The sequence below is a fragment of the Sus scrofa genome, chromosome 4, assembly GCF_054392235.1.
Source record: "Sus scrofa isolate SSC_HxYL_T2T_F1_AM1 chromosome 4, Sscrofa_HxYL_maternal_Yorkshire_Landrace_v2.0, whole genome shotgun sequence".
NCBI lineage: Eukaryota > Metazoa > Chordata > Mammalia > Artiodactyla > Suidae > Sus > Sus scrofa.
The window spans coordinates 90,217,034-90,231,458 of NC_139386.1; the positions used below are offsets into that span (position 1 = coordinate 90,217,034).

The 14,425-nt window shown below is 43.9% G+C and overlaps 1 protein-coding gene across 8 annotated transcripts in view; it reads right to left on the reverse strand.

Moving 5' to 3' along the window:
* The window catches only part of PBX1 (PBX homeobox 1), a 346,007-nt gene that overhangs the window by 28,710 nt on the left and 302,872 nt on the right, over positions 1-14,425 (reverse strand). For 4 of the 8 annotated variants that reach the window (XM_085022550.1, XM_013988079.3, XM_001927886.7 and 1 more), the window contains one exon: positions 7,289-12,469. The exons of the other annotated variants lie outside the window; for them this stretch is intronic. Coding sequence is in view for 2 of the 4 variants with exons in the window: in XM_013988079.3 (XP_013843533.1) it covers positions 12,377-12,469 (93 nt within the window). In the remaining 2 variants the exon portion in view is untranslated. Of the gene's footprint in view, positions 1-7,288; positions 12,470-14,425 lie in introns of those variants that run through there. 8 annotated transcript variants of the gene reach the window in all.

Consider the following 14,425-nt stretch of genomic DNA (forward strand, 5'->3'; position numbering starts at 1 on the left):
GCAGTCCTAGAAATAAAAGAGCTGAGTTTATGTCATTGAAGCTCAAGATGTGGTCAACTGACTGATATCAACTCGGCTGCAGGAGATGAATGTTTAATGTGATCAGTGAGGTCAGTCTCTTGTTACCTGGAACCGGCTTGAGCTTCCAGGCTATGTGGCCATGAGGAAGTCAGGGCTCATCAGGGGTCTCTACTCACTGGTCTGTCCTTTTAGACATGCCTGGCGAGTGATTCAGACCAGATCTGCACAGAAGGGCTTTTGTTTTCAATTTGCAGTAAGAGCTGGGAGGTCTGCTCCATTCTTTAAGAAAGTTTCCCGGAGCCTTGCATGGGAGAGCAACTTGGCATCTTTTTGGCCATTAATAAAAATTCTTTTTTTTTTTTGGTTTTATTGAGCTATGATTAACATATAGCGCTGTATAAGTTTAAGATGGACTGCATGATGACTTTGCCTCCATAGATTGTGAAGCAATTCCCACAATAAGTTTAGTTAACATCCATCACCTCATAGATCCAAAAGAAAGGTTTTTTCCAATATACCAGACAGCTGGGCTAACTGTAGTCACCCTGCTGTACACAGGGTTCCCATTCAACTACTGCTTCTTGGTTCCCATGCAACATGCAATTACTGCTACGTGTATGGTTTAATAAAAAGCTAGAGACCCTTAGTCTTCAATGCACGTTAGTCCAACCTGGAAGACTTGCACATGAACCCAAAGACTGGCATTTGAGGAACAGAGGATCACTGGAGGAGAGATTTTACATGTTGAAGCCAATCAGGTAAGACATTAGAAGCACAGCACATCCTTTCTTCCTGGAAAGAAGCACCAGGAGAGAACATGGATTCAGAGAATATGGTTTGAGTGAAGATGAACTTCAGTGACCTCACAGTGTTGTCCAAGATCAACTCTGCTTATCCACTTCTAAGCATCGAGTTTATGATTTGTTTAAAGAATCCTAAATTTTCTTAAGATCAGAACAGGGCAAAAGTGAGTGAGAAATGATGGGAGACACATGGATTGAGCCAGGGAGATAACAGCGATTTCCTCAGGAAGGACAAGATCCTAGCAGCCAGGCTGCACTGATATTAAAAAATTGAATAAAAAAAGAAAATATACCCATAGCTAATAGTTCCTTACAGTGGAATTAAGAAAAAGTCAGGAATGGAGATGCATCCATATAGATCTATCAGAATAATAAATTATCATAAAAATAAACATTGTATCAGTGTGCCTGTGTGTCAGGCAGTTTTCTAAGTTTTCTTAAATTGAAGTACAGTTGGTTTACACTATGATATTAATTTGAGGTGTACAATAGGCATTCAAAATTTTTATAGGTTATATTCCATTGAAAGTTATAAAATATTGGCTATATTCCCTGTTAACTGTCTGAAGTATTAACTCATGTTATCTTCCCAAAAGCCTTATAAGGCAGGTATTACTATTATTTCCATTTATAGGTGAGGAAACCCAGGCACAGAGAGATTAAACAACTTATTCAAGGTCACACATCTCATAAATAGTGACATATAATGGGGACTAGATATTTGGTGTTTGTCCCTGGTTCCTGATACAAAGCTGCTAAAAACCTTTGTAATTTTCTAAGTGATAAGGGTGATAGGAGTGTCTTTAGTTTGTGAGGCCCTTGATATCTTCAAGATCTTGACCACAGAAGGATCAAGCCTTAATCAGAGACTTGAAACTTCCAGCCCCACCTCCCAGCCTCCAGAGAGGAAGAAGGGCTGGAGATTGAGCTAATCACCAACAGCCAATGATTTTAATCAATAGTGCCCTTGTAATAATACTGCCAGAAAGACCTCTAAGCCACAGCATCCACATACTGGGGGCAGGGGGGCACACCAACTCCATGGGGACAGGGGGATCCTACACCCTTGTAGACCTTGCCCTATGTACCTCTTCACCTGGATGTTCATCGGTATCCTTTATAATAAACCAGTAAGTATCATTACAGCAGCTTCCTGAGTTCTGTGAGTCACTCTAGCAAATTATCAAACCCTAGATGGGGGTTGTAGGAACTCATGATTTGTAAGTCAGCCAGGTGTACAGATGACCTGAGACTTGCAGCTGGCATTTGAAGTGAGGACAGTCATGGGAGACTGAGCCTGTGGAGTTTGGTGCTAAGTCCAGGTAGTTTGTGTCAGACTTGAATTGAATTGAAGGACATCTACTTAGTGTTGGTATGTTCAAAAGTTGGTTGGTATGAGACAAAAACCTCTCATTTAGTGTCAGAAAACAAAACAAAACAAAACAAAACGACAGTAGCAGAACTGAGATTCAAGTCTAGGAGGTCTGGCTTTTCAGATCTCAGTGAGCAAACTCTATGTATCCCTCACACCAAAAGATCCAGGAAAGACCTTCTGAAAGCAGCAGATGGAGGATAGATAATGAAATTGTAAATGTTCCTGTGGGTGACTTTAAAAGACTTTAGAAGATATAAAAAAATGTGGACACACTTGAAGGGCAAAACCAAGAAGACCAAGGTAAAAAATCCTTCAAGAATTATTACTGAATTCCTGCATAGCAGCTATTGTGTATAGGGAAGCCGATGTGCCCTGCACTCTGAAGCTGCAGCCCAGGAGACGGGGATCTACAGGGGGCCTGGGGGTGGGGTTGGGGACACACCACGGGGGAGCCTATTAGGAAAATCATGGGTGAGGAGAAGACACTGCCACTCCTTGAGTGGAACGGGACTCCACTCAAGGGATTAAAGTTGGGCAGCACTTATCTGACCAATGAAAGCCTTGGGCAGATCCAGAATTTTGGAAACAACTTTCAAAACGTAATTTAGAAAAGTATGTTAGGAGGTTATATGTCTGGGTCCAATGGCAAAGAGAATGAGTTTTCCACAAGACAGAGAAGGAATGTAACTGGGGAAAGGTCAGGTTAGACAATTTTCAACTTTGTTGGCTCTGCTTAAAGAGTTGGGAAACAATAAGAGAGGAACATTAAGGCAAGTATCAACGAGGTTGCAGAAAGGAAGATTTTTGGCTGATACTGAAGCAGCACCAGACACTTAAGGCTGAGGGCTCCAAGACAGAGGGAAGATGAGGCTGTTTGAGCAGAAGTGATGGGGGGAGAAGGCCAGCGTTGGGCCACATCAGCCTCAGCCTGGGCTTGGCAATTGGATGCCCATGACAGTGGAGACAAAGAAAAAGCTCAAAGCAGGTCACAGGCTGGAGAAACTCCAGAGACGGAAGAGAAGCCACAGTGGTACAGACTAAATGTATCTGGGATTAGGAACACAGGGATTAAAGGGAAGTGGAAATCAAGATACATCTTAAACATGGGTAGGGATACCAGAGGGGAAAAAGGAGCCTCAAGTAGCCTGTGGAGGGAGGGGACCATGTCACATTTTTGAATTTTTCACAAAGACATGAATATGTCCAAGGTCATTCTCCAAGAGAGGAGGTAGAATGCATAGATTGGATTGTTTCCCCCAGGGTATGGGAAGTTGATTACAAAATTAACCTCTTGTTGGTGGCTTTTCTGCAACACCTCAGTGTATACTAATCAACTGGCATTGTCAAGATTGAAATGACGATTTATTTATTTAATTATTTTTTTACTTTTTCATGTTTCTGGCCTTTCCTGCCCCCTTCTCCTACTATCCAATCTCTGAAGTGGTCATTCATCAGCAATTGTCACAAGGTGCTATGATCTGAGTTCTGGGAATTTTATTTTGCTCTGGTAGCCTGGGTTTCGCTCGTGTTTTCCAAATTCTCTGTGGGTAAGCTGATCCTGGGATGTGGTTCAAAAGCCTCCTAATGTGCCTTTTTAGAAAAAGTGGGGTACCAGAGAAATTCAGGTTCAGATTAACTGAACTTTGAGGGAACCAGCACAGCTACCTCCACTCCCGTAGAAGACACCTCTGCCACTGCTGTGGAAGGAAGGCCTTGACTCTGCCTCTGGCGATGGAGTGAGATTTCTGACTGAGAAGGAGCTCAGTAGGTAATCGGGAGAGGTCAAGCTGTAGACTAGCAGTTCTTAGAATTTCAAGTTATGAGAGAGGAGGATCTTATTTTAAACTTCATTTTCTCTCTGGATGTCTATTCCTTGGGGCTTTATATTCAAAGGTACTATAAGACTTGGTGCCTTTTACGCTGGTGAGCTACACTGCATAGTGTGGTTGGTTACCACAGGAGAGTGGGAATTTTGGCTTGACGTGTAACATGGACATAATGAATGGACCCTGTGATCTCTCCAGAGGAAACTAGAAACATGAGCTAAGCTATCTATGGCGGGGGTCCCAGGAAGATATTCAAGGACAATGATTCTCCCAAGCAGGTGGCCATTTACAACTCCGTTTCCCCACCCCCACACTGCCCAGAGTGCCCTCTAGGCCACCCAAGGCCAGAAGCCATAGACTGTGCCTCACTGTGTCTGACTGGCTCACAGTGAACCCACTGCTCTCTGTTTGTACATGGTCAGAGCTTTTTTGCAACACGTGAAAACAGAGCCTCCAAAGCAGAGCCCCACCCTTCTGGTGCAGAGATCCAGGTTAAAACACACCTTCCTTGGCTCACCCACTGAATGATTTTGTAAGACTGAGCTCTTGTGCCGCCCTCTACACTGAAGGTTTCGAGAAGGGAGACTATTATGTTTTTGATAACAAATGGTGGTTGGAGCACTGGTATGTTGCTTCATGTCTTTTTGTTTAAGTGGGGGGAAGTAGTGGGAGTCCATAAGGATTAGTAGGTAGAAATCTATGTCCATGGTGGGGGTGCCCAGTGTATGAGATTTTGTGATTTGAAAGCTTTATTTTACATTTATTAATAAATAAATAAAGTAATACTTATTTATTTTGCTTTTTAGGGCTGCACCCATGGCACATGGACATTCCCAGGCTAGGGGTTGAATCAGAGTTGTAGCTGCCAGCCTACACACAGCCACAGCAATGCCAGATCCAAGCTGTGTCTGTGACCTACACCACAGCTCATGGCAACGCTGGGTCCTTAACCCACTGAATGAGACCAGGGATTGAACCTGAATCCTCACAGATACTAGTCAGATTTGTTTCCGCTGTGCCACAGTGAGAACTCCCTGATTTTAAAGCTTCAGACCTCTACCCTTTGAAGTGACTGCTGGCCACCAGACTTGACCCTTCTAGACAGCAATAAGTGTGGGAGCGATTTCCTGAAGGGGAAACAGGCTATCTTAATAGACTACAGACTACAGCTCTCTGTCATGATGCCCCCAGGCTGAGTGCTGAGGTGTGAGTTTAGACAAGAACTAAATTTGGACACTGTTGAAAGGGTAGTATTAGGTTGATCGTCCTAACCCCTGTTGTTATACCACTTTCTGGATCTTCCCTGGTGAAGAAGAGTAACAAAGCCAAGTTTGGTATTTTCCTGAAAACATTTTTACTGGGAGTTTGGCCAGTGCAGTAAAATAGCCATGTGGGCTTGTTTTTTGTCCTCACTAAACCTTTTGATCACCAGGTATGACAGAGACAGCTAACTATTCAAAGAGGTACTGTGTGCTATTATTACTAGGAAGTGGTTGCCTAGCTGGGGATGACTTTTCTATCCTCTTATCCCCCCCTCAACCATTATATTTTAAAATATGAGTGGAAGGGAGGTCTTGGTCAAAGCTTTCAAGAAGTGGTGAGCCTTCTGTACACTCCCTCCTGCAGGCCATATGTGGAGGACTACAAAATCCTGCAGGATGGAGGAACTGGATCCCTGAATCACTGCATGGAGGCAAGGCACCCTGACCAGGAATGTTTGCTGGAGGCTATTATCATTATAAGTGAGATATAGACTTGTACTGCATTTGAGGCATTTGTTTTATTTGTTTTAACAGTTCAAAACTACTCTAAGTAATAAACTAGGTGGGAAAGCTAGGTCCACAATTCTCCAGGCAACTGAAAAAGGAGGTGATCTGAAACTGCCTTGCATATTCCAACTCCCATAAATGTGCTCCCATGTTTAGATTTGAAAGGAGAACACAAGGCCTCCATTTGGTGATGCTCTCCAAATCAACATTAGCAAGATGGTCTTATATTTGGGGGGGCCACTGGGCCCTTTTTTTTTGTCTTTTTGCCTTTTCTAGGGCTGCTTCCACTGCATATGGAGGTTCCTAGGCTAGGGATCTAATCGGAGCTGTCGCTGCTGGCCTACGCCAGAGCCACAGCAACGTGGAATCGGAGCCGCGTCTGCAACCCACACCACAGCTCACGGCAACACCAGATCCTTAACCCACTGAGCAAGGCCGGGTATCAAACCTGAAACCTCATGGTTCCTAGTCGGATTCGTTAACCACTGAGCCACGACAGGAACTCCCGGGGGGCCACTGGGCCCTTAATAAAATCGATCATTTGATCCCCATTGACTCTCCATCCTTTTGATCTGTTTTCTATTGATTAGAATCATGATGGGGATGAGAGGGTGAGTGATTGGCATTTTCAATGCAGATGTGCCTTGCTGAGGCTCTGGACAGAGCCTCCTGAGAGGTAAGGTGTGGGAAGGAGAGAATAATGCATGCGCTGCCCCTAGAGGATAATATGTGGAATGGCAGACAAGAAGCTCCATCCTACTTGTTGCTTGGGAAGATGGTGTCGGGGGCTGGGAAGCATATTGAAGTGCTGAAGGCTGAAGTGGTGGTCCAGCCAGAACACGCTGAGACATCAGACTCTATTAGACCCCAACCTGAAAGGTCAAGGACTCAATGTGAGTGCAGGTAAACCACTAGGAGAGATGCTCACATGGGACGGTAGACATAACACAGGGCAGGAGTACAAATCCAGTGGACTAGCATCTCGCATTCTTCCGAGAGCCTACGACTGGGTAGTATTTCTAACCAAGATTTTTTCCCCTGAAGCATATCTTGGGTACCACAATTTTCCTCCTGACTAGATCACAGCAGGCATAGAGAATGAAAAGAGAACCACTGGGCAAACAGCAGTGGCTCAGAAACCTAGAATGCCTTTGGAACATCACCATGGTATTTCAACTGGTGCTTGGTGAATGGCAGCCAGTCACAGACAAGCAGATAAGATGGGATGCTCTGCTCTCCTGCAGCACAGCTAATATTTGTGCGTCAAAGATCCTTCTTTATTTCCCTACTTCCTGACCCCCCTCCCTCCCTTCCTTTTTACTTCATGGGTAAGGTAAGTGACTCATGAGGTCATTTGCTCCATTGCCAATGTAGACCTTAAAATGACTAGGGCCACAGATTAAACTATAATCCACACTAACCCAAGTCCCAGTTCAGGGAAAGACACAAGTTGCCAACCCAAAAGAAAATAAATTTACACAAAATACAAGTATCTTTTTTTTTTTTTTGCAACAAAAGAAACTATTTATTTGGAATATGCATTACCAGTACAAATTAGGAGACTGTAAAACCTACACCGTGTTAGTATCATTAGAGAACACAAAATTTCAGTTGGAATCAAAAGGGACAGAAGCCTGTGCTCTCACAGAAGCAGAAAAGCTTAAACTTTCAAAACCAAAACAGAGCAGAGCTTTGCAGGTTTATACTCTGAATAATAACAGGGGGAAGGGGGAGCAGGAGAATAAAACCAACAACCAAAGGAAAGCACTTCAAAATAACTGAAAACGCCAAAAGAAAGAAAAGAAGTAATGAGAGAAAAGGGGGAAAACATTGAATGTTTTATTAATTTTAACAAAAGGAAAAAAAAGTTTACAAAAAAACAAAAGATTCCAGAAAGCTTTGAGCTAAGAATTGAAGTCATAAAGGTGATGTGAAAAGCTCATCGTTATTTTGTTATGACTTAAACACCAGAGTGCAAGTGCCTGGGTAGAAACACTTTCTAAAGTGTTGCTCCACAATTCTGCATTCTTTCCTCAACTTTTCTTGCTTAGGTTCTGGCTGCTTTCTGAATGTTTAATCATTTGTTAATGAAACAACATTTAAATTGAGTTTCCTCCAAATAATATTGCTTTCTTTTCTCCTATAACTAACAAAAACATTCCGGACCAAGCCAGTTTGACAATTTGCTTTAAGCAGCTGCCTAAATCAGAGGTTAATAAGAGGCACACTGCCAATGAATCAAATGTAACCGTTCAGTACTGGAATGACAGCACTGAGTCTGGCTCAAGAGATTGGCAGGTCGAATGACAGATTCCTGGAACTAGTCTCCTTAGCCAAGGGTGCCCATCATACCAGGATCTCCTGTGGGATACTTCTGGAGAAAAAAAAAAAAAAAAACAAGCCCTCTCTAGATGGAAAGGCCTCATGGAATGTTGTTATTAATCAGTAAGAAAGAAAAGAAAGCATTTTGTTGTGACATTCCCAAACAACCAAGGCAGAAACCTTTCCTTACAGTATTAAACCTTCCCCTGGACCAACTCCTTGCTTGCATCGTTAAAGGGCCAAAAGGAAAACTCAAGTCCCTGTCTTTGTTTTTCCGCAGGGACTGCAGGATTGTCACACACTCCAGAAATGCAGGTGAGCAATGTGACGTCAGTGGGGGCTTGATCTTTGCTTTTGAAGTCAACCGAATTCCGAAGCGAACAGAAGTACGAGGAAACAGCCTACTCTGCAAATGTCATCTTTTCACATCACCTCAGTTACATATTTAAGGAATAAAAACAGCAAGATCATAATCCTGACAATTAAAAAAAGCCCCCCCCCCAATAAACAAACCAAAAATAACACAAAACAAAATGTTTTTTTCATATTTTAAAGAGCAGGATAAAGAAAAGAAAAGAATTTATTTCTGGGTCTCAAAGTTAATAAACATAACGTGTTAGGTTGTACCTATTATGCTCACTATTCCAACCTTTTTTTTTTTTTAGTTTACAAAATGAATTACTGTCACTTTTAAACATTGTGAAACAGGAAATGGATGTGCACAACTCGACACTTTTCTAGCATTCTTGAACTAATTCACAAATGCAAGAAAATAAAAGAAAAATGGGGGAAATGGTGAATGTAGGTAGTTCGGTGTTAAAAACTAATGCAGGAATGATGTGCATTGTCACAGAAAGAAGAGGGGAAATTCCCCATCCTGTTTTGCGTGCTATGAGGGTCATTTTTAAAATTTTTTTATTATAAACACTATTAAATTCAGACCGCTTTTTTGGTTTTTTTTCTTTATCTGAATATACAAGAACATTCATTATCAAATGTTCATCATCAATACTACAAAGAACGAGACACAAGTCGCAAGAAACAATGGAAAATGTTAATAAAGCTGAAAGAATTGTTGAGTATTTTTTTTGTTTTTTTTTAAAGTTTTTTTTAAATTTGAGTTTCTGTAGTTTCATCTTTTTTGGTATCGAAGTCAGGTTTTTCTGGGCAGAAAAATAAAACTCAGAAGGAAAGGGGGGGCGGGGAAAGATATGAGAAAAGGCAACCAGCAAATAAAGAACCACCACCACAGCAAAATAAAAACAAACGAAATAAGGTGCCACTTGGCAAAAGTACTGCACTGCACGGGAGTCAGTTCCACGCCAGGGGAGGAGTTAGGGATGAAAAGGAGGATGCGATGAAGAGTTGCGAGGTGGGCAGACCCCAGTTATCATTTCTCAGGGGAAAAGGAGTGCTCCCACTTCCATCAGAAAATGAAGCAGTCTTGGGGCACATTTTGGTATCTGTAGGACTGACCTAGTAGGAATTCCCAGGGAGCTGTATTTCCAGAGGCTCGCTCTTTCCATCCACATCCCTCGCTTGCCAGTGTTCTCAGGCTTCGCTTAAGGCGGAGGAGAGACCTGGAGGCCGCTGTGTTGGGCGTGGCCTGGGCGAGGCGGGGAGGGGTCGTGGGAAAGAGCACCTTCGGTAGGGCTGGGTGGGCAAGATGCCCTGCGAAGTGATAAGCCGTGCAAACTACTGCAGGGAGGAAAACTGCCTTGCAGAGGTAACACTGCTCTGATCTCTTTCATTAACTTAAAATGGCCATCATCCAACCCAAATCTGGAATCATTCTTCCTATTTTCAAGAGAATCTTTTTGTGTCTCTTTTGTACTTTGCCCCGCATCAGGGGGATGCCGTCCCACAGATTCCTGTGTGGGTAGTTTCACTAGATTCCTGCCACTAACGCCAAGTTCTCCACTGGTTTTAGACACTGTGGAACAGTCACAAGAGGGCTCCCTTCAGAAGCCTCTTTATCAAGCCCTGTTCGGATATGGCACAGATTAGCAGACATGGTCTTTCTACTGCTCTTCGTCATCAAGGCATACTCCCAAATACCAAATATTTACTCTCTGCATTTCTTTCAGATACACGTACCTTCCAGTTCCTTAGGTTAACACCACCTCCCAACACCCCACAAAGGTTTTCTAATCATTACTGCAGTGCCATGCAGAATTTCCACACCCTTGTTAGCTGGCCAGGCCTCACCCCTCAGAGTCTCACACCTCTCCCAGAGGTCTTTCAAACAGAGTAGATGTGACAGGGGACTAAGTACTTACAAGGCCACATAGTGGATTCAAGTACAAGCTAAGAGAACCAGGTCCCACTTTTTCCAATTTAGAAACTTCATTTCTACTCTAAGAAACCAAATAGACCAAAACAAACAAACAAAACCAACAACAATTACCTTTTGTTTGGTCACCATGGTGATGACCTCTGGGTACTCACATTAACCGGAAGTTAGAACAGAAAAACCATTTATTGTCCCTACATGGCATGAACCAGTTTGATCTCAGGGATGCTACCTCCCCTGACTTTACAATTACAGATTGGATATGAATGAAATCAATTTCTTGGTAAGCCAGGCATAACGAGCCCCATTTTACAGATGAAGAAAATCAGGCACCTAGAGATTTGTCCACCCCCTACTTAGTCAAGGACAGAGCTGCCATCTTTACTGCTGGTGCACTTGGCTAGGAAGAATGTAAGCTCAGGTAACATTAGATAATAGCTTGCTAGTATATACTTTTCTCTCTTGAATATTCCCAGGGAATAAAAATCACTGCTGATTTCACTGAGAACATTACCTCCCTTTTCCCCATCACTCTTAGGTCTACAAAGTAAGTAAGCAAAAAGTTTGCCTGAGCCACGTTCTTATACAACTTTCTGCTCCAGGACAAGAATGTGGTGCCATAACAACACTTTAGGTAATTAATGCAATGTCCCTAACATAAACACAAAAACAAAAGAGAACCAAATCCATTACAGACATTGTAAGTACTGCGTGTGGCTCCCTGAGAGCTCTAGAGGTGGTAGGAACAGAAGAGTTTACACTGGAAGCCTGGCCTGCATCATGATCAAGGCCTGTGTGTGTCGTTCTGGTGTGTGTATGCTGCGGGCCAGCGGGGCCTGGGAGCCCTGGCACCTATTGCTTCTCTGTGTCCATGACCTTCATTCGGAGTTATTAATTCCCTCTGTTGGGCTCACAAGGCATAGTGCTATGGTTACTAATGTAGGTAATTCCTGTGCGGCATGTGACTGATTTGAAGCAATGATGTGTGAGAGTGCACGTGTGTGCGTGCGTGCATGTGTGTGTATATGTGTGATGGGGGGGAAGTTGAAGGGTTGCAAGGTGAGAACCTTCTACTCCTCGGTGATGCATTTACCACCATGCCTAACTCAGATCCGGTTTTGCAGTAGGTTCTGAGCAATGTTTACTAAGTGTTTTGCATGGTCTCCAAAGACTGTGCCTCTGAAACCAAGAGTCATTATTAGGAAGATGCAAAAGCCTCCAAGAACTCTGCCTTTCTTGTTCCTCGAGCCCTCTCTTGCTGCCTGACTTCCTGCCTGGGAATTAATCTCGCGGAGCTGAAACCAGAAAATGCGGCACCTCAGAGAAGCCCAGCAGTGGCAGTCCGGGTGCACACCTGGGGCTGAGAAGGAAGGGGAGGACGGTGTTCTAATCAGAACCGTCCCCAGGGAAGGAAGAGCAAGAGGAGGCAGGGCAGCCTGGAATGAGTAGGGCAATGTGGCGTATTCCTGCTAAGAGGTAGTGAGAATAACGAGAGAAACAGAGAAGGATTGCCTGTTAACATAGGGAGCAAGGGATCCGAGGAAGGTACATTTGGCTCCTCAAACCACCAGCATGAAAACGTACAAACACTTTTATTATTTTCTTTGTATTTTTTTCCTCTTTAAGTTCCTCTAATGGTTGAAAATATCCTTCAGGGATGAAATAGAGGGCAGGGACCCAGGGCTTCTAGGACAGAGGGACAGGGGAGAGAGGATGACGGACACCAGGCTGACAGCTGGAGGCAGGGAAGGGTGGCTTCTACCCAGAAAAATAAAAAGGGAAGAGAGTATAAAGAAGTGTCCAGATTGGCTGAAATAGCATCCCAAAGAAGAGAAGAGAAGGAGACTCTTATTGTGTTTGCTGATTGCTTCGACCTCCAGTCTGACCGCTTCAGCGTTGAGAAACCCTCCCTCCTGGCCCTGCCCCTACGGGGGCACAGGGTCAGCCGGGATGCGACTGCTGGGAGATCAGTTGGAGGTATCAGAGTGAACACTGCCAGGGCCTTCTGTAGGGGAGGTCACTGATGAAGGGGTAGTAGCATCCTGCCAACCTCCATTAGCCTAGAAGGGAAAAAGGGAGAGAAGTCAGTCCTCTGAGATCGGGTGGCTGTTCTGTGCAGACAATGACAATAAGGCAACTTGTGTGAGGTACCTAGGACACTGTCTGGCTCAGGGGACACTCATCAAATGGGCAGCTCTCACTCTGGTTGATAATACCCCTCCCCCACCCTCAGATGAGTCCGGGTCCTCCCAGGGAGCCTTTGGACACAGCATTAGCACCTCCCACTTCTCACAGGCTCCGTTATTTAGTCCAAGCCATCTGATGACTATTCTATGTGCTCCAGGACAATAGCAGCTCAGGCCAGGGGACCGAGTTCTAGTTCTGGCTCTGGCAACAGTTGGCTCTGGTGAAGCATTTCCTGCCACCCCCCACCCCACCCCATGGCCTTGGGTTTCCTCTTTAGAAAAAATAAGACGTTAGCTCAAACGCATCCTAAGGTCCTTTCCTGTTCTGGATGTTCCACATGTGATGGGATCCCAGGCACCTGTTCTGTGTGCATGGTTCTGTTCTAGATGTTCAAGGGTCTGTGATGATGAGCGAGATACAGTTTGTGTCCTCAAGGACGGGGATAAGACAAGCATATTAATGAACTATAATCCCAGGCAGAACCTAATAAATTGTACAGCCCAGGTGTTATGAAGACTCAAGCAAAGGCAATATCTTCTCATGGTAGAACATCAGCAAAAGCTTTATGGAGGAGGCACTCTCTGAGGCGAGCCTTGAAAAGTACAGAGGGTGATTCAGATGAATAAAACAGATAAAACAATGGTGCCAACACCATAAGGACTAGACTGTGTGACTCTATCTAGAAAGGTGGTATGACACGAAGGTACAGGTTTGATCTACATTTGTAGATCGTCGTTCTAAGACTAAATCCAAATGCATTAAAACATGAAAACTGTTCCAAAAGCATCTGTTTCAATGACCACCCCTTCCCCAAAATACCCCACCGTTAAAGAGTTGAAGAATGATTTGCCACGGTGGTTGATTCATGACTGTTTATATATTTTAAAGCGATGAATTGTTAAGTATGCTAAAAAGCCTTTTATCCCCAATCACTGTGTTCCTTTGGAGTTAACAGACCTCACCTCTAGAAAGGTTAATGTTGAAAAGGCCAGGTTTTAGGAAGTCCTGGTAAATTATTTTTATTGTACTTTCTTCACCTTTTATTCCCTAAAATACGTGGGGGGGCCTGGGGCAGGTATTATTAGTGTGATTGGGGAGGGCCCGCAGCTTCTGCTCTAGCATAATCCACGGTAGTCAGGGCCGTGCCTGGCACTTCACAGGTGCTGGCAAATGTCTGTCCACATTTCATTCATAAGAAAGCAGAGGTACAAGCGAAAAGCAGGCTTCCGGGATTGTGACTGAGACAGAACACAGGCTTCCTAACCTCTGAATCAGGCTCCTGTTTCTCTGCCCTTTTCATCCATTTTGCTCTCTTTGTCACTGGCTCTCCCAAATGATGCTTCAAATCTCCCTTGAAAGCCAGGCTTTTAATTTAAGCAGTTCCCACCAGCTACTTTAGCATGAGGATAGGTTTTTTGCTCCCACACCTCACTAAAGAGCAGATCTGCTACTGAGAGGGCAAAAAGTCATCCTGGGCAATACCAAGAACATATCACCTCAGTCTTGGGTCAGTGAATAACTGCTCTCAAGTTCAAATCTCCATCTCCTGAGTCAGGCAGCTCCTCCCACTCCCCCTTCTTTGCTGGAGGACATTTCCCCTGCTGTTTGTGAAGGAGAGATTAGAAAAAGAACAACAAGGGGAAAATGAGAATTCTTTTTCATGTATCACCGGAGGTGTTTCTATCTTCTGGGGGCCAAGACTCTGTAGTAAGATCAGAATCAAGAACAAAATTAATTCAATTTCCACATTCAGGTTGGTCACAGGGGTTGACAATATCTTAGCCTCCCCTCTTAACCAAGAACACATGTATACTTCTGGTTCCATTTTA